This window comes from Plectropomus leopardus, chromosome 20 (genome assembly GCF_008729295.1).
Source record: "Plectropomus leopardus isolate mb chromosome 20, YSFRI_Pleo_2.0, whole genome shotgun sequence".
In the NCBI taxonomy this organism is placed as follows: domain Eukaryota; kingdom Metazoa; phylum Chordata; class Actinopteri; order Perciformes; family Serranidae; genus Plectropomus; species Plectropomus leopardus.
In genome coordinates, this window is record NC_056482.1 from 7965066 (window position 1) to 7985515 (window position 20450).

At 40.8% G+C, this 20450-nt stretch overlaps 1 protein-coding gene across 1 annotated transcript in view; it reads right to left on the reverse strand.

The window, feature by feature from the left end:
• LOC121959794 (netrin-G2) overlaps positions 1-20450 on the reverse strand; it is a 73595-nt gene that overhangs the window by 26267 nt on the left and 26878 nt on the right. Inside the window, 2 exon segments of the mRNA XM_042509287.1 lie at positions 382-411; positions 3303-3475. Coding sequence (XP_042365221.1) covers positions 382-411; positions 3303-3475 — 203 coding nt within the window.

Consider the following 20450-nt stretch of genomic DNA (forward strand, 5'->3'; position numbering starts at 1 on the left):
TTCAATCCATCTGCAGCACTGTCTTTAGTCGAAATAAGAAAAGCAGAACTGTGGAAGAATTCCTCCTGTGCAGGTTAGTGTGATGTGCTGTGATGAAAGGACATGGCGACAGAGAGGCCTATTAATAATGAAGCACACAGGGCCCGAGCTGCAGCACTGAGAGAGGAGACGCAGGAAAAAGAGAAATGAGTGACTGGAGAGCCAGCCGAAAATCACAGGAGAGAGGGAGAGTTTAGGAGACATGCGGGAAGCGAGGTATGGGGTTAAAACTTACATTTTAAAAACAATGCAACAAAAAAGAGGGAGAGACAAAACAGGAAGAGAGAGAGCGAGAGAGTGTGGAATACCAACTCCTCTGCTTCGCTTTGCATTATTACTTACTCGAACCGGAGGGGGAACCAGCAATTGTACCTGAAAGAGAATAAGAAAAGGGAGAGGAGATGAGAGCTTGTTTATTTATGCATTCAATTTGCCTAAAGACTTGACTCTGCCTCATTTATCAGACTCAGGTGGTAGAGAACGCTTAAGAGCTGTTCTGCAAAATAAGGGTTTGCTGTAGACCACCTCTCAATGTCCTGGAGTAATTACAGGGTCTGCGCCGTCTCCCCCATCCTTCCTTATTGAACCTGTTACACCTTCCCCATAAATCCTCACATTCAGAGGTCCTCATCATATATGTATGTTTTAAGAGAGCGCTACCACTCCGCTACGCTTGAATCAAAACTTTTTGCCTTTCTTGCATGTTTTTCTGAGATTGTATTTATAGTTAGCTTAGCTCGGCATGCATAATGCAATCTGCAGAGACCAAACTGTTTCGTGAGCCCTGGCCATTTTGTGTAGCATTTCAGCTGAGCAAGTAGCAAACATTTTAATTTTTAAATTCCACTAATGGGATTCAGGAGTTTAAAAGGGTGGTGATGGGCTCTGAAGGTGTGTGTCAGTGCCATTAGAACTGGGTTGGAAACAATAGTGTGATTTTTAAAAAAGGGGTGCTGACAATAGAGTCATGCTCTGCAGTGAGTGCAGGTACAGGTGTATGCGAATGTGTTTCTGCCTGTTTTTCTCTGAGTGTGTGAATGCTTGTTTGAAAGGAGAAAAGTAGGGAGGGGCTGCCCTAGATTATTATTTTATCATAGCTAGCTACTGTAGCTGGCTACACTCTCCAAGAGGATTTCCCCCCACGCACTCCCACGTTGTTCCACAGCTCTGATCTGCTCTCTGCACCGACGTGGCTACAACTCGGAGAGCTCTGTCTCTCCATCGACTTCTCTCGACGTCTCCTCTCCTTTCAACTTGTTCCCTTGATCCTGCTTTTCATTCAGGGCCTCAGAGTGATGACAAAACCTATACATCCATCAATCAAGAGTGCTGCAGGATTTAAAATAACTGCATGTAGACCTATAGTTGTTCTGAAAGATTGAAATGAATTGCATTGATGCCACAGGAGAATACCGGATCATTAAAGTAGCAAAAATGTGAATAGAATAAGGGAACAAAAGAAAATAAACCATTAAAATTAGATACTGACAATATAGAATATAACGTTATTGTTGTGAGATTAGAGATCTCATTGGCATAGAGGAATATTTGCTAATGTGTTGTGACCATCACAGTTCCTCTGAAGTCGGAGGCACATCTTTTCATCAGACCAGTTTATTGTTCCAATTTATTAGCCATGCACAGAATGGTAAAAGATGAATTTCTTTTCAGTCTTAGCTCTCTAGTTTGCAAATATCAGCTAAAAAGCACTGGAAAAGAATTAACTGTGTTCTACTTGTTATATGCAAATTAATGCTGTAGCAGGACTCAGAATGATTTCAGTGGGATCAGATTTGGTTTGCTGATACAAATATTCGAATATTCGACTATCTGTTCCTTTTTTTCTATATAGAGTTTGAATTGAGGTCAGTGTCGATGTTCAGTGTGACAGTCATTTACGTGATAATGAAATGTCCCCAGCAGCGCACTGCACACTAAGAAAAACAGAATACTGCTCGACTTTAAGAGTCTCAGTCGACCGGTTTTTAACTGGCGATTCAGATCTCCAACTTTCTCTTGTGAGGAGCATCACTTGTACTGACAAACCCACAGAGGATTGCTGCTGCAGTTCTCATAAACTCCAGAAATCATTTTTAGCATCTCTTAACTTTACTGTGTTGGTATATTTTAACAGCTTTTTATTGGTAACATTTAATTACACCAGTGAAAAAAAAAAAAGCCTATTTGAGTACTTTTCATGGGTTAGATGAGAGGACAGAAGTCACTGTCATGTTTGTACAGTAAATAAGCTACAGTGAGCAGCGGGTTATCTTCGCTTAGCATAACAGCTGGAAACGGAAACAACTGGCCTGGTAATAAAATTTGCATCTCCATACAAAATTGTGTCACCTTTTACAATGGCAGGCTAACTGTTTCCCTGTTCCCACTCTTTGTGATAAGCTAAGCTAACCGGCTACTATCAGTCGATATCAATCATCTCGTAACTTTTGGCCCTGTTTAAACCTGGTATTAACATGCATCTTGGGTGACTGATTCACAAGTGGACAGTGTACTCAGCAGTCCAGAGATCCGATCACTCAGACCACATTCGGAGATGGCCTGAGCTGCATACTGCATGATAACATGGTGGTCTGGGCCGCGGAGAGAACGAAAGCATTACTTTCTACGCTAATGTGTCCTGGCCCTGTCAGCTGACGTCCTGTCCCGACAAGCAAACTTCCTGACTGACAGCCGTTAACACAGGTTAGACGCAGCGCTGAGGGACCATCTCAGGAGCTGTTCTTCTCGCTGTGAATGATCAGTTCAGCATCTGCCCAGTTAGCAAGAGCAAACACAGCAGCCACGGTTAATCGGCCCCTATAAACTCACACCATCACCAGTGAAGTTAGCCCTTTCGCTTTGAATGTGCGTACAGACTCTTATTAAACTGCCCCCTGCGTGGAGCTCACACTCCTGCAGCAGTAGTCTGACTTTGAGCTGTCAGTGTCTGACTTTACCACCAAAGTTGCATGTGAATTCCAGGTGTAAAATGCAGAATAAAATTTGCTGCAGTGTTTAGGCCCTCGTGGACACATCCCTTGTTTGTAGTACTATACTGGTGCTACATATTTACTGCAAGTGTTGCAGCTGAGATTAATCACCAGTAATATCGTTGTATCCATGCATAAAACAGTAAAGCAAGCCGACAGACATCCATAGCTAAGGTGTATGTAAAGAGACAGCAGCATTGTATCTAACCGAGTGTCAGATTGATGAGCTGGATCGACACAGTAGGAACAGATAAACATGTTTTTGGTACGTACAGGTGTTGGGGGTTCCGTTGGGTGTTGGCAGGTAGGAACCAGCCTTCCAGGACTTGGCTTTGAAGCCCTTCCTGCAGCGCTGGCAGTCCTGGCCAGTGGTGTTGTGTTCACACTGGCACTGAAGGTTCCCATCCTGCAGCAGGCACTGGGAGGCATGGAGGTTACACTTACACCTTTAAAACAAAAGAGAATATACATGACAAGGGTGAGATGAGATGACAGGAAGTGAAAGTTGTCATCACACACTGGTTGTACTGTAAGTGATAATGATTTTGGATATTATAACATTTTTACACCAGGGGGATAAAAAAAAGGAGAGAGTTCAAATACTGTGTGGTAAAAATGCAGGGACAGAGCATCGATCTATTGTTGGTGAATTGCATTAATTGATGCAATACGAGATCAAACAAGATCAAGATTGTTGTGTATTTTTATTATCATATGTTATTTTGTTCTTCCTATATGTTGAGGAATTACTTTCACACCCATATACACATGTAACTAGTTACACTCTGCACTCTGTGTGAAGCGAAATGCTGAGACAAACAGCTCATGACATGGTGAGGCAAAGTATGTGTAACTCATTTCATACAACTTGTCCTGCCAAAAGGTCGTTTTTGGTGATCGGAGCATAGAGACACAAAGTGGCGGTGTTCCTGTTAGATTCTAGGAAAGCAGTCCAGAGGGAAGGCCTAATATTGTAAGATCACTGTTGTTTGTGTGTTTAGTAAGAGAGACTGAAAGTTTGACACACCTCTGTTAAGCTATAAAAGATGTGAGATGTATTAGAGGAGTTGGATTTTCTATGTGGTCGCTATAGATGACCCCATCACTTGTGCAAACTTTTTGTGTGATTGATGAATAATTAATAAACAAGGACTGATATAATAGTAATTTCTGCCTCTGTATGATTTCTAAACAACCACACAAATATTTGATAAGATACGTAAGGTTGCACGTAATTTGTTGTTTACTAAGTAGAGTAAATCACACTGAGCACCGGGAAAAAAAGAGAGTAAAAAGTAAGAAAAAATTCCGATCAAACAAAACTTTGTGTGTGAGAGCGTTTACACCATGTGTGGTGTTATAGGTGTGTATACATATGCATGCATTGCTAAAATGTTTCATAAAGCAGAAATGAGAGTTGAAACAGACTTAGAAGTATGAATCCGCAATGCCATCAAGATAAATTGGCTGAAAAATACATTTTTTTCATAAAGACAAATATCACAGTTACCATGTTAACTGTTATTAGTCTCAATTCAGTTTTCTGTTGTAAGTCACTGGCAGAGCTACAGCACCCATTTCTGTGTTGAAGTTTTCCAGTGCAGTTTGCACATTTGCCAGTTCATCTGATTCTGTTGTTTGATTTCACCACCAGCTTTACTACTGTATCTACACCTAACTGAGTGAAGCATCAAATTTCAGGGTTTTTCCCTGTGCGTGTCCTTGGTATTATCCTGTATTCCCTCTCTAAATTCAGACATTTTTTCTGCGTCTGTGAGCGCAGCTCAGGTGGAACTCTGAGATCTTTTTTCTCTTCACAGCAGTTTGTAGAGTTTGACTCGTATGGTGGAAAATTGATTCATTTATGCAATCACAGCTGATCAGATCGATGGATTAGTAGCTGCCAGAGGGGAGGGAATGCAAACTTTTAGATCAAACTCAATCAATAGTTAACTTTCACTTTCACTGCGTCTAGTATTCTGCTGCTCCATCTGTGCCCAGAGTATGCTCTAGGCTCCAGGAGTATAGCGCTCCTAAAGAACACTCCAGCTCCAAAATATAAAATCAATACATGGCCACAGATGTTTTAATCGTGATGGGCTGCCACAAATATATTATATTTATTTATATTATATATATAAATGTATGGGAAACACTTTCATGAGTTGCAGGCAGCCCTAAATGAATGTCCTCACCATACTTTCAAAAATATTTAAATAGTTTTGCTGTATTTTTTCTGCTTATTTGATCATTTTTAAAGCGAAATATGATTGTCACACAGAAAATAAATGTAAAGTAAGCAATACTTGTTGCTTTTCCTCTTTCTAAATAATTCTAGAGTGCAGGAAAACATAGAGCAGGATGTTAAGTGAAAAAAGAGAGTACACTTTACAAAAGTTAAATGCAAAATATTGTTGCTCCAAGATTGTTGGTAATTTATTTACCCAATCTCTATCCAACACCCCCATTTTAAATTGTTATTTGCAAATGCCTCCTGTGAAATTCAGATATCTTGACTGCGTGTGTGTATGAGTGTGCATGCATGAACAAAATGTGTGCATATGTATGTGCACAGAGCATCCTCAGCAGAGGGCAGGGCCCAGGTGGGCTGATCCAGAGGTCGAAGTTCTGCTGGGCAGGAAATGAGGATCTTAAGGACATTCGGCAGCTATGACTTTAAATTACAGCCTTTTCCAGATGAGCGACTGGACTCCAATCCAGTTTGTTCCACTGGAGTGAACAGCTATCCGTCTGCATCAAATATTCAAAGAATGGCCCCTGTATTCTAGCGAGATGAATACTTCAATCTTCCTTCCTCACACTAATCTACGCTTTCTCATCAGTTTTTCTTATCTTTTTTTGTGGTTTATTCTGTCGGCCCACCAACCTCAATCCTAGTTTCAAGGCAGTACTTTACATGCAAAATAACGATGACTGAAACTTAGAGACGCACAGTAAGCTTCATGGGAAAAGAAATGGAGACAGTCGATCATGGTGAGTTGTGTCTCGCATCACATTGTTGCTTGCAATCCTATAAATTACCCACGTTTCCCTCTGATCACCTGGTCGAGCTGACAGGACGTGCCAGGGAGAATCCATCCTTCGACAAGGCCTTGTTTCCTGCACGCTTTCTGAAGGACACAAGCTGTCCACTTAGCAAAGCGGGAAATTGAACATCTCTTTTTTGTGGAGGAAATAGAGAGAGCGAGTGTGTGTGAAATGAGACAGGTGTGTTTGTGTGTGTGTGTGTGTGTGTGTATGTGTGTTTCGGCTTTGTGTGATAGTGATGCATTTGTCTGAGAGCGGCGATGACAGACAACAGATCAGAGAAGCAGAGGCGCGGTGACTAATGCCTGGATTGAGTGACTGACAGCGCCGAACATATCACCGCTTCTCATCTCCTGCGTCGTCGGTGATAAATCTCATCTGTCTCATCTTAAAAGTGGAAGCGCCACTGAGTGCAGGATCTAGAAGTTGTAACTTAAAATCAATACTAAAGAACAGAGTGATTTTCGAGGTATGCTGCTGTGCAGTTTGTGTCTCGCAGGCCTAATGGCTGCGGCGTACGAAAGGAAATGGCTTCACTCTTGTCTATTATCTGGACAGTTGACATACGTTTGAGGTTAAAGCCTGCATGAGCAGACGAGTCCGGATCCATGAATTTACCTTGTTGAAATGTCACTGGCTCCATGCCAGTAACTAATATTAACTCATTTAATCATTGAAGCAAAATTTAGCTTGCAGGTCGAAACTTTCACGACTTTGACACTCCATCCCCTTGACCTGCTTTTTTGACTCCTACCACACAGCACCACCCAGGAAGACCAGGAGTACTTCTTGACTTGCACTCCTTCCGCATGAATGATGTGACACTCCGACTTTTCAAGTGCCGTCTCTCTTTAGCTCTCTCTCTCTCGGATGACAGCTTGCACTGGGATTTCTCCCGATCCCCCTTCTTCGGTCCCTCCACACAGAAATAATACATGGGCACAATCATATGTTAATGTGCAAGATGTCTGCCTTCACTGCAAAGTCATCAAAGTGGGAGTAGCAGCTCTGAGCTGAAGGAAGTTAAGACGGGACAGCTGGATCCATCACAACCCTGTCTATTTACTTAGAGAGTGAGGAGAGAGAGAGAGAGACGGAGAGATGAAATTAGAGAAGGTGAGTGGAGGAAAAGACAAAGAAGGGCAAGAGAAAGCGGGGTGAGAAAGAGAGTGGAGGAGCAGGAGGAAATAAGTGATTCAAATCTATTCCAGTCTACATTAGAAACCACACACACAAGGTGGTGTTTTAATTAGCTGGTGTAATTATGGGTCAATACTTCTGTTTATCAGTCTGTCGGAGACTTTCCTCCCAAGAAAAATGAGAGTATCACTCGTTTCAGCCAACAGGCAAAAACGACTTACATTTACATTTAAGAGGAAAAGCCTCCAGCAGCTGCAGAAATTATGACTCTTGTCTGTTGCAAGCAAAACAGGAAGTCGGGTGACGTTATCATAGAGCCACAAAGTCTGCAGAGAAAAGAGGTCGTTGTGGATGGATTGGCCAACAGAACATCAGGCTTTAATGCTGGAGACCGCAGTTTGTTTACAGACAGAAAGTGAATGTTGGTTTCTTGTGGTTATTCTGTAACCTTAATCAATCCAAATTATGACCTTTCCCCTGGACTGTTGGTTGGTTTTGTTCAAGTTCGGGTCCTGAGAATTTTGTGCTGGTTATTTTGGTGACGCCTTTTATAGCTGGTGATGATGACCAGAATATTCATATAATACAGGGTCCCAAAAACACATTGTCACTCTCAACTTGTCAAATACTGACACTTGGTCAATGGCGCTGCATGTCAATGACGCTCTAAGTACACTCCTTGCATTACTCAGGGATGGCATGTAAAGTTACATACATTGTGTCTTTTGAAGTGTTCACAGGAAATGTACAATCTGTGGTCATTAAATGAATACAGTCTGCTTTCAAAATGCACATCCAGTGTAAGTCTACTTTGTTTTTAAGGTTAGTTCCTTAAGTTTAGGGAATACAATTTGGTGATTTGGTTCAGAAAAAAATCATGTTTTGGGTTAAATAAGTTCGTCTGGCTATTGTAACATAATGTCACGTTTGCCACATGACATACATCACGTTCATGATGTGACATACTACACTAAATTGTTAAATGAATTCATTGTTGACTTTTGGTTTCACACAGGACATAAACAGGAGTGAAAGTCCTGTGTTTGCTTGACCCTTCATTCAAACCTCGGACCCACCCTAATCAGACTTTCTTGCTCTTTTACTGTGGCAGTTGCTCGGAGCATCAGGCAAGGACGAGGCCCAGTGCGCTGCATACAGACGCAAAGGGGGCCCGTGTGCGTTGGTGACTGACAGCCAAAAAATAAGTCACGGACTTAAGCAGTTCATTGCATTCAAGGCTTTAGTTAAGACGACTTAATAATATCGTCCCACACTGACTGTTGTTTTCCCGTCGAGTATAGACGTATACTTGCTTATGTTTTCCGTAACAGTTACAATGCATGCATCCACTGTCTCCTGTGAATTCCTTTATGGGGAAATATTTTAAATCTCCTTGCAGGAAAGGCGGACTCCGTCACAGATAATGAAATGTTATATATATGAAGGTATATAGCAGATAAGTTGCTTAAAAAAAAGACAGTTGGATACTAATGACCCAGTTATTTACTGCTTACTGACCTATTCCTTAATGAATCTTTTCTGATCAACCCTTTATGACATAACACCAATTAGAGAGTCATTATTGTCATTTTAATGTACCTCATACTTGCTATTTTTATGTCCTCTTAAGCAAGCATGTAGACTTCTTTACATCATTTGGAAAGACACTTATGAGGGTCCTTCAGAATCAATTCTGGGGATTTTTTATGCAGTGATTTGTACCTTTTTTTGCATTAGTTTATGATGTAAATGTCTTTCTTTTTTTTCTTTTTTTTTAAGTCTTCTGTGACTTTAATGTTTTTACTGGGGGGTGGGGCCAAATAAAATTGACCGTATCTGTAGAACAGTCACTTACATCGTATGCAATTTGTTTTACAGTAAGTATGGTTTTTCATGGTTGTGTTTTTGCAACTTTTAAGGTTAGAGAAAGTGTGTGGTCGTGGTTAACTCTACTAACAAAAAAAAAATATTTCAGCAGTGACACAATACAGAATTTGTGTACTCTATCTATATTTAACTAAAGCCATGGTCTTTCCCTGTCAGTGTTTTTTGTAACTTAACCTTGAGCAGGATGTGCATCCCGTATTCTGGTATCAAAGTCCTGGACCATGTACCCCGACCACCTCCCTGTGATAACTGTGTGCTACAAGAAGTCTCACTTTGTGGACAGGTGTTACCGGTGAACATAATCCAGCCAGAAATGACACGTCCTCCAAAACATTCAAGCCCTTTAATAGGATGCAAATGTAATTCTCCTGAAACATGGCTGGTCGATGTATAACACAGTATCTACATATCTGCGTACTCACACTATGTTTTGCATCCAATAAGAGACAGATACAGTGGTTGTCGGCTTATCTGTGTCATGCGTTTCTCCGTCCATTCTCTGCGCAGTCTGTCTCTGTGTAGTCATGTCGGCCCTGTGTATTTAATGATGCGACGACTGCCTGTTTTAGACGGCAGAGACGCTGCAATTAGGGGAATAAATAATAAGAAAGATAAACAAACATCAAGGGGGGAGTCATGTGGTGGCAGAGCCTGAGAAAGCAGCTGGAAGCAGCAGTTAATGGGGCTTTATCTGTCTCTTTACTGAAGTCGACGCCTATTCCTCTATTTCCCTCCAGGGACACAGCTATCACTCCCGCTCTCTTATTTTTGGTTTTGCACTCTCCTCCCACCATATTTTTTGTTTTTTTTTACTGTTGCTCCTGAATTTCATCCACTGTGACCGTCTCAGTTCTCCAGTCTTTTCTTTTGCTTTCCTCTTTGATCTCCTATTTTATCCTCCATCTCTTTCTTTACTTCCCTTTCCGTCTGTCTATTTAGCCCTTTCCCCTTAAGCGTTTTTGCTACTGCCCGTTGCACCAGTGCTCACGGAGAAGCGCATTGGGTAAATTGGGTTGTGGACATGTGTTTGAGTGGAGTGGGTGGAGGAGAAAATTGGGGGGTGCAGACGATGCGGGGGGCTGAGCAGTCAGTACAGCAGGGAGTAGGGCAGCTATGTCAAAGCCCTGACAGTCTGCCTGCCTCCCCGACTACAGTGGTGAGACTTGGAGGAGGAGCAGGAGGAGGGTCCGCATTGACGTGCTCTAACCTGCGATGACAGACCGCATCGATGCGGCTCTGACCCAGCAGGAGATCTTCCTCCTCTTCCACTCTGTGTTCGATCAGCCGTCACTGAGAAGGCCCACTCGCTATTCACAACAGCTCCCTCCCCTGATACCACAAAATACACAACCGGCTACACAACCTGCTGGAGTAAATAGTAGAGTGAGAGCCTAATGGGCAATGAGTGTCAGTGCTTTTGTCCGAGAGAGACTTAACACCCAAACCAGGGCTGACTCATGACACGGTGGTCTATGTGCAAAGTTAAGTTAAGTTACGGGTTACGTTACATATAAAGATTTTTTTTCTTAAAAACATCAGAAGAGTGCATACAATATGAGGTTTTGTTACAAATTAAAGTACCCAGTGGTCTAAACAAGTACAGCTGAAATAATCAGTTGATTAATTAATTAGCTGATCAAAGGGAAAGTAAATGGCAACTGTTTTGATAAAAATTTAAGTTTTATTTGAATAGTTTTTTTGGAGTGTTTTAACTTTTCTTGTGAATAGCGAGTGGGCCCAGTCATTTTTTTATGGGGTACTTAGTCAATTATTTTAATATCTAATATTTTAATACATATTTAATAAACTATTTTTAATTTTAAGGAGTATTTTCTTTAATTTTTCAGATTTTTCTGAATAGGATACTTTTAATTTTCATACTTGAAGTGCATTTTCCTGATTTTACTGTTACTTGAGTAACATTTTTATACAGGACACTTGTAACAGAATATTTTTACAGTGTGGTATTAGTACTTTTTACTTAAGTAAAGGAACTGAATACTTCCTCTCCCACAGATAATCCTACAGGTCACGCCACATTAATGAATGTATATCTGATTTTTGTCAGACAGAGGACACCATTCAACTCATGTTTTAAGTTTTGAGGTTGTACTTTTTGTGACTGTGGGCACTTTTTTTCTCACTAAAAGATGTGTTTGAGACTTTGCTTGGATGTTTGACCTTCACTTTGCATCATGACTCAGCTTTTGACACGAGATGGCTGTTCATACACAATCTGATGAAGGGAGAAAGTTTCTTAGCTTTGAGTTTGAGACGGGTTCGTGCAAGCATGATTTATGACTTTCCAACTTAAAAACCGATCATGGTCCTGTAAGCAATGGGGCTGCATTCAACCAAAAGAAAATCAGGGTTGACTCAAATTCTACTTCAACCAATCAATTGATGGGGTTAAAAATTTGCATGTTATCTCTAGATTAACTTAATCAGCCACGGTGCATGATTGCGCCCCACCTCGGAACATTTTGTGTCCAAGGCATTTTTTTTCTCTCTGAGGCAGTTTATTTTTTAAATTCTTTGCAATGAGAGCGTCACTATTTCCACTATGCTACAAATACCAGAAGCATTTTGATGTGCTGACAGTCTATTCTTCACTGAACGCTGCACATTTATAGCGGTGTACTTCACAAGTTTCATCACAATACATCATTTTGGACAACGATACAGTATTAACTGATATCACAAAGTCCTCCATGACATGATTTTATTCTATTTTATTCACGGGTCTCTGATTGACATGAGATGCTATCAGTAAATATCCTTATCGTCTTTTTTTTTTTTTTTTTTGCAAACCATTATCTGCCTGGGGCTATGCTGCTTACACTGTTATAATATTTATGAAGGAGGTGCGCTTGGAGGGAAATGAAAACACAGATGTGACATGGGAATTTCAAAATAGAGACTTATAAAGATGACAATATGTATTGATGGTTTCACTTTGCATCATTACTATTGTATCATTATACCCCTACATGTTAAGCATTTTGTACTGGTCACCAAGAGTTGAAAAATTTTCATCTCTTGGTAAAACGCTGCTCCCGTCACTGTCACTTTAAACAAGCCGTCCAGTCACAGTCATTGAGGGACAGGAGAAATACCACAAATACAAGCCGTCACATCCTACATACGTACGAGTGCTAAACAGCAGTAACCATGGAGGAGAACTGAATGCTGCTGGCCACATAAACCAAAGGGTCTCCTGACGTGTTTGAGCGTTCCTCATCCAGAGCGAGTATTCTGCCTTGTGCTGACATTTGACCACTGCAAATATTTCATAACATAACATCTAGGGCTGTACCAAATACCATTTTAGAGGCTGTGAAGCTTCAGTAATAATTACTTTGGAATATTCAAAGCTTTGATGGGACACGACTGGATGTTGGAGTGGGGCGATTTAGGGGGGGGACAATTATGTTCATATATGTAAATCAACCACCCACACCCAAGCTGACTTTAGTGGGACTTAGAAATGCTGTATGTGTATTAGAGAGATAGTGATAGAGAGAAGACAGAGAAGTTGGACTATTGCAATGTTTCTGTAAGTTATTAAAAACTGAGGACGCTGCCGGTTAGACTTTGTCGCTGGATGCAAAGCAAGTGCTTCACTACAGTTGGCAGCCGCTGATAACCGTCTGCAATTTATCTTGTTTGTTCCTTTTCCTCATTGTAACGCCAATTTAGAGCTGGAGGCTACTGTCCTTGACTGTGCTTAGAGTACTGGTCTCATTTGTGTCTGATAATACAAACCTCCCTTTACAAAACTTGAAGCATTGTAAGACTGAATGAAACTGAATTTGAAGTTGGCAATGGCCATGGCAATGATTGAAGTTTCAAAGCTTTTGGATCTGCATCCAGACATAGGCCAAAACTGTGCATTTTCAGCGGCTTGCCTGGTATTTTTATTTTGGAAAAAAACATGGTGGACACACAACTTTATGAAAGTAACACCAGTGATTGTCCGACTAATAACAGTTTGGTCAGACAAGAGCTTATCAACCAGCTAATCGACCAACTGACCAGATGGTGCCAGCCCTAGTTTGCAACTTACTCAAGTGTATTGTGGAAACTTTAAGCCACCAGCACACTTAGAGTGAACTTTTTGGTTTAGGAAGAGACATTCTGCATGCAGACTTTAAATTTTAAATGAGGGGGGATAAGTAGATGTCATTTTAACAAAGCAAAAAAAAAAAAAAACTTTTTTGTGAAAAAATCATATTAGACTTTAAACATGTCTGGAGGCAATATTAAAGCGTGTCCACAATTCAAATGTGATTGCTGGAGGGCAGCCCGCAGTAAAGCCCAGTCCTCGGACACTGTATCCCTAGCGCAGCAGGAAGCGACCAAGCGAGGAGTGGGTGTTGCGTGAAGCTGGGCTCATTGATCAGAATCACGCCTTATTGGCTTCTGCTGAAGTCTTTATCACAGCGTCCCCTCCCACTTCCTCCCTCGCCTTGCCTCGTAAATTCAGAGCAGCTAATTGGACATGACTGCGTTTATGTTCCAGCTTCATAAATTTCTTTCTCTGAAGGGAGAGGATCGATTTTCCTCGAGTGCAGCCTCCCGTAGCAGGGCGAGCAGCGTGAGTCTTTTCAAACCTTCCCTCTCCTCTCCACCATTCGTCCTTTCTCTCACATGTGCGCTCCTTCTCTCTCCCTCTAGGCTAAACAGGTAATCTATATCTGACCTCCCCTGCAATCATGCGGTGAGAAAGGATTACATCGGTCCTCTTTTCATAACCACAAGCCGCTTCTATCAACCCCTCTCTCTCTCTCAGTCATCAATAGCAGAACTGGTGTCATTTTATAAACAAATCATTCCACCCAAGATCATTATTTATCATTATCTAATGGAAGTTGTTAAGACCACAAACGCTTAAGCTACATTTTCTGCCTCTTGTGTCATCTCAGTTGCCTTCCATCTCTTAGTTTCTCAGTTTTCTTTATTTTTTATTTTTTATGCATTAGATAGAAAACACTTTCTACTAGCGCATCTAAAGACAGCCAAAGAGACCGTGTGTTTGAGGACAACACGCACACATACACACATGCATACACTCATAATATTGTATGTTCAATGCTGAGAGGTCACTGGGTGTTTTTGGCTTGTGAAAAAAGAGTGTGAGTGAAATTGTCCAGCAAAAAGACATCTTAAATTATTCAAAGCGCAGGAATGACCTTGATTGTCTTTGCAATCCACACCCTGTGTGTATTTGTAGTTTGTGTGTGTGTGTGTGTGTGTGTGTGTGTGTGTGTGTGTGTGTGCACGCCTGTGTGTGTTTGCCTACAATGCAGTGTAGGGGGATGTGTGACCTCCCTGGTGTGTTTGTGGGAGGATTCATTATATTAGCACAGTTTGCTCTGAGTTAAAAAGTGTTTCTTTTAGTTTTTTGATGCACTAGAAAGAGAGAGAGAGAGAGAGAGAGAGAGAGAGAGAGAGAGAGATTGTGTGTGACTAAGCGCACAAGTAAATTATTTACACAGGATACAGTAAATGACTATTGCGTGCATGCCCAGTCCTGAGAGCTTCTCTCTGATTGGTTGCTTTTGGTCGTGTAAAGCGCAGCAGGCAGAGTCAGACCCACTTTGAGCTACCTGCTCTCTGAAGTATGTACTGTATGCACAGGACCAAATAACTAAATAATGGAGCCTGGGCACATCCTGTTCTCCAGTCCAGACCTCAAAGGACCGCTCTCATGAGCACAGAAGAGACTCTGTGTGTGTGTGTGTGTGTGTGTGTGTGTGTGTGTGTGAGAGAGAGAGAGATACTAGAACACTTCAGGTGTGGGTTACATGCCAGCTGTGTAAAATGCACTGTTTTTGCTGGCCTTTCAAACTGCAGGGGTAATTAATATGCAGCTTTCAAAGGATTTTGTCACCCCGGCTGTTTCCAGTGATACACTGTGTATGAGCCGAAGTTACAATTTGTAAATAACTTTCTCGCTCGCTTAACTGTGGATGTAACTGTTGTTTGAAGAAGTTCCTCGGTGGTTTCTGGTCCCTATTTTGAGAATTTTAGGTGCTCGAAGCGTAAATTTGCTGAGATTTGGGGTCCCTTTATTGATTATATCAGTAAGCAGATTGACCCGGCTGCAGCTAACACTATATGTTGGTCTATGTGCCCCTCTTGAATGTGGTTTGATATTTTACTTAAAATTGTACTTATTGTACACCCCCGGATTGTGACAATGTATGGTCAGTTCTCGGCTGTGTGTACATTTATATCACAGTGGCTATGGACACCAGAGATTATGTGGGCATGCATGGACACATATTTAGTACTCGATGATGGTAACCTTTTTTGTTTTGGGCCTGAATGTGATTTTCTCTAGTTTGTAGGGCTGGATCTCAACTGGATCCCAAATTTGACCATTCAGATATCTGTGTTTTGGGTACTCAGTTTTCAATTTTGAGAAATTACAGTAAAGAAATTACAAATGTTTTTTTGTGGCGGCTCACCACAGTATCAACATTACTATTTAAAATGGTAACAATGTTTTTTCATTGCTGAGCTGTGTGCAGAATCTTGATTCGGTCAGCACCTTCCTCCCTCTCTTTCTTTCTCTGTTTTATCATGAGAGCCCTGCTCCACACCACATACTAGGGTTGCAGCGTTATACCGGATTTCTGGTATACTGTGATATAGAAGTTGACAATTATCATAATATGTGCATTTGCTTATCTACAATATTGAAAAAAACAAAACTGGATTGATAATCTCACCTTTATGTTAGTTATTTTCCAAAGCAAGACAACTTTATACATACTTCCATTAAAAAAAATTTCTAAGTCTTAATTATAGTTATAAGACATTTGCTCAACCAAAATTAACCCTTGTGTTTTAATTTAAGCATCATTCTGACTAACAATAATTCCATAATACTGGGATATTTCCTGAGACAGTTATCGTACTGTGAAAATCTCACACCGTTGCAACTATACCACGTACACACAGTAGCAGAGCTAACTGTTCATCACAAAGGTAACATTGAGAAACAGTTTAACGATGAGAGTTGGGGCGTTTTGATGAGTGTTTTGGGACTGTAGATCTAAAATCTTAAATTTGTTGAAGGAACACACGCTGTGGTATAAAAAGCCCAACATGGCTGTATTTTTGCATAATTTTTTAAAAGTTTAAAATAAAATAAAAACATAAATAAAATAAAATCAAAAAAAGAGTGACAGTTAAACTCGGCGTACAATAGACCAAAGACTTGCATAAGACCACATTCAGGCCAGCTTTGGCCCTGGATGAAAAATGCAACCTTCTGGTTCTTTGCAAAAAACCTGCAAGGTCATCCAACAAAAAAGTCGAACCTTGCTTAGCATTTGCCAGAAGGCACAGGGACATCATTCAGCAAGACTCTGGCCAATCAAATACGTACAAGAGCACATTCACTGTGTATCTCAACGGTCACAACAAAAATTAAAAGTGTTCTCTGCAGCATTTTAAGTGCGCTCTGTTTTGGTGGCTGATAATCCTTCATTCTTATAGATCTGTTTTTGTCCACCTGGACTAATTGAGTCGTATTTAATTGTCTTTTAAAGCAGCATTTTTTATCTGAACCCCCACTAAGTCATTAAAATGCTATAGTCGTCTGTGACCAGGTCAAACAAACTCAGCAACAAATCAAAAAACTGAAATGTCAATAAAAAAACAAAAAAAAATGTCTGTGCAAATGTAAAAATATCTACTGATCATTGCTCAAATATGTATATAGAAACAGTTCCATAACATTTTTTTTTACTGGTTAAACAAATGCAACCAAAGAAGTCAAATATATGCTATATTTATGCCATTTATATTTGCATGTCAAGTGCCATTTAAATCTGTTTCTTATTGTTCAAAAGATCTACTCTGCAGAATGGAAACTGCAATTTAAATTAACTGATTTTTCTTTAAGATTCTTTCTGTGTCCAAAAAATAAATAAATACATTTTAAAAAATTACCAAAATATTTTACGTTTAATATAAAATCACCTTCCGGTATAACTAAACAGCCAGTCTTTCTTGCACAAAATAAGAGTATATGTCTGTGCTTAGTATGCAGACATAAATGAAATACTGTGTGAAAGCCCTGCATCAGCAATTTCACCTATACCAGTTTCCTCTGCTCGTCTCTACGTGACACTAATAAAAAAAGTTATTGTCCTATAAATAGCACATGCTGAATGGTATCACCTATGAATAGATGCACTCTCAAAACTCACTGACCACTGTGGTGGGTGACCCTTATTAATTCGTCCACACAAGACATATGTTACTGGCATTTGGCACTTGGCAGGTGGTAATTTAAGACACTGCACGCCAGCATTGTAATATTCATGCAGCGTGATGCAGCATGAATGATGCAGAATGGCTGTTTTATTCTGAAGCAGCCATGTCACCGCCTCTAAAGGCTTCTCCCACTAAAGAGAGTTGGGCCTGGCTCTATCCGGCTCCGCTCGTCCTGAGATCACTGCGTAACAGCGCTGGATATTAGAGTGTAACCTCCCTGCAGAGTCCTTACCGCTGCTGAATGTGTTTTAATGAACACTACAGCAAAGAGTAACACCTGGGGAGAGAGGAAATTGGGCATGAGTTGGAAGGAGGGGGGGGGCTTTATTATACAGTCTCCCCTTATTTAAGATATGAACGAGGAAGAAGGAGAAGTAAAGGGAGTTGGGAGGCAATGAGAGGAATGAAAAAGTGATGAAGAGACAGAAACAACTTGGGGGTTTGGTGGGAGGTTCTTCCTGTTGTGCAGCCCCCCACGGAGTCTGTGGACCCCCGGGGGCGATATGGATCTTTGTAGGATCTTTATGATTGTTGTGTGCGTATATATCAGAATGAATAACTTCGGAGCGGAGAACAGAACACACTCGGAGCCTTCTCCTTGAGACAATCTGCCCGCCACACGAACTTTAGAGACGCACTTTTGAACCCCTCATGTGTTAAGGCATGTTATTATAAATGAGCACGCTAACACACACAAGCCTGCAGGCCTTTACCCATCTCCACCCATGCACCTCATTTTTCCTCCCTTATTTTCTTGGCTGCATTTCCTCTCATTTACATGTGAACTCATTCGGATAAAGTCTCCCAAAAGTCACCAAAACTTACACACTTACAGGCAAAAGCTAATATGAAATACAATTCACATAATGTGTATTCCAGTATAGCCATGTGTGTATTAGAGTCTAATTCCGGTGAGACCGCGCAGGGGAGGATGCCCGGGGAGGAAGAGCTGAGCTGGGATCAGCCAGAGGACAGGGGTTAATATAATTATCCCGCTAAAACCTTGAGACTGAAAGAACATCATTAGTCATAGAGAGAAAAGAGTCGCCCGAGCCGCGGGCCAGAGGAGGAGAGGAGGTGAGGACACAGGAGGAGAAGGAGGGGAAGGAGGGTGGGGGGTGCTTCAAAACACACCAGCGCAGTTAGCAAGACAATTAGTACAAGGACTAAAACTTGGGGGTCTTTGTTAAGAAAAAAAAAAAGAGAGAGGACAGTGTTTACAGTGCTCTGAGCTGTCGCAGAAACTGCTTCGCTTAGCCAGTAATTATGATATTTTGTCGAATAATCTCTACATAATTGAATTACTTGTGGTGAAATGTTTTGGAAATCTGATTTGTATCTGAACTGAACCCATAATGATACTGTAGCAAAAGTATTTAGTAATTAATGAAATGACCTCTGGTTTGTGTAGATTTTTATGAAGTCGTAGTTACTGAAGGACTTAATATTTGCAGTGAATTTGCACAGTGGCCAGCACATGAACTCATAGATAACAAAGAGCAGGTGTTACCGTTTAGGGCCGTAAGCAGGACTTAAAACAATTCACTGATCAATTAAATTTAAAATGCATGATGGTGAGAAAACAATATACATTTACCTTTGTCTCATTGCTCTGTACCAGTGTTCAAGTGTGGGGAACTGAAGTGACTTTGTGTGACATAAATACAATTGACTAATAACAATCAAGGCCTTAAAAGTTTTTTTGAAGGACATAAATCGACATGTGTCATTGAAAGTGTTTAACTTATGATATGAACTGATACGTTTTCTGCAAGAATAGAAATTGAACCTCTTTTGATATTGTATTTACTGAACGGTAATAAGTGGTGTTTAAAGGATGACATTTTTGGTCCACCTGAAAGTTAACATCACCATGGCTCCCTCAACAAAAAGCCAATGTGATTGACAATGACAGTTAAGAAATGGAACAACGGAATTTTTGGCATTTTTGGTCCAAAGACGTATGATTATCACAACAGCTGTCGATCCACTAATCACTTAACTGACTCATTGTACCAGTTGTTGATCAAACAGAAAGCAATAGTACAATAGAGCAATATTTAGACAAATATTTTTGTATTTTTTCAGTATCTAGTTTTCCTGCAAACTATGTTTTGCTGTGAAAGGTTTAAATCCAACACACTGCATCCTGCTTCGTCGATACAGATTTTTTACAAGAGAATTAGTATCAGAAGTCTGCTTAATCAAGAAAAACAATTAGGTGCACCGGGTAGATTAGCTTTGGTTATCATGAATAATGATGTATTTCTCCTGAGTATATTGGACCAGTTCGCTTTAAGGAATGCTTCAGCCCCCAGATAAGCATTTGTATCGGAATTACTCACGCCATATTATGCTGAATTTGTGAAAAAGAAAGTGAAACTTAGCTGTTCTCTCTTCAAATCCAAACTCTATTGGCAAACCCGGTAAAGTAATCAAGTGGTAATTGTCATCTACGTAGTCCTGTGAGAGTTCTCTACTTTTAGGTTGTTGATTAATTAGCAGGGCCTATAGTTACACCTCAAGACGTCCAGTCTGGCTCGAAACTGTGACATCACCTGCTGTCTTGTTAAGCTGGACTGAAAACTTGCCGTCCCTCCTCAGCCCATAATGGGACAAGTGAAAGTCTCTGACATCAAAAAAGCAACTGATCACAGTATGAGTCGGTGTGTTTCTCATTGACAAGCACATGGGCTTATTTTCTGTCTCTCCAAACTGATGAGTTGTTTATCCGTCTACATGCTTGTAATGACAGCGACAGTAAAGACTGTGTGTTTTTTGAACACACCATGCCTGTAATAATGCTATGCTAATTAATGTGGCTGACTGAGAACAAACCATCTTTCCAAGGACACCCTCCCTCTACCTCATGTTCTCCCACTTACAATTCCCAGCATGCTTTTCAGCTTTAAAGCACGCTTGCGGTATCAAGAGATTCCCCTCTCACCAGATGCTGGGTAAGGCACAGTGCAGGCGCTAGTGGGGAGAATTCTTTATTGTATTTGTGAATTTAAAAGGATATTTATGGGATGAGTAAAAAGGAGGGGTGGGAAG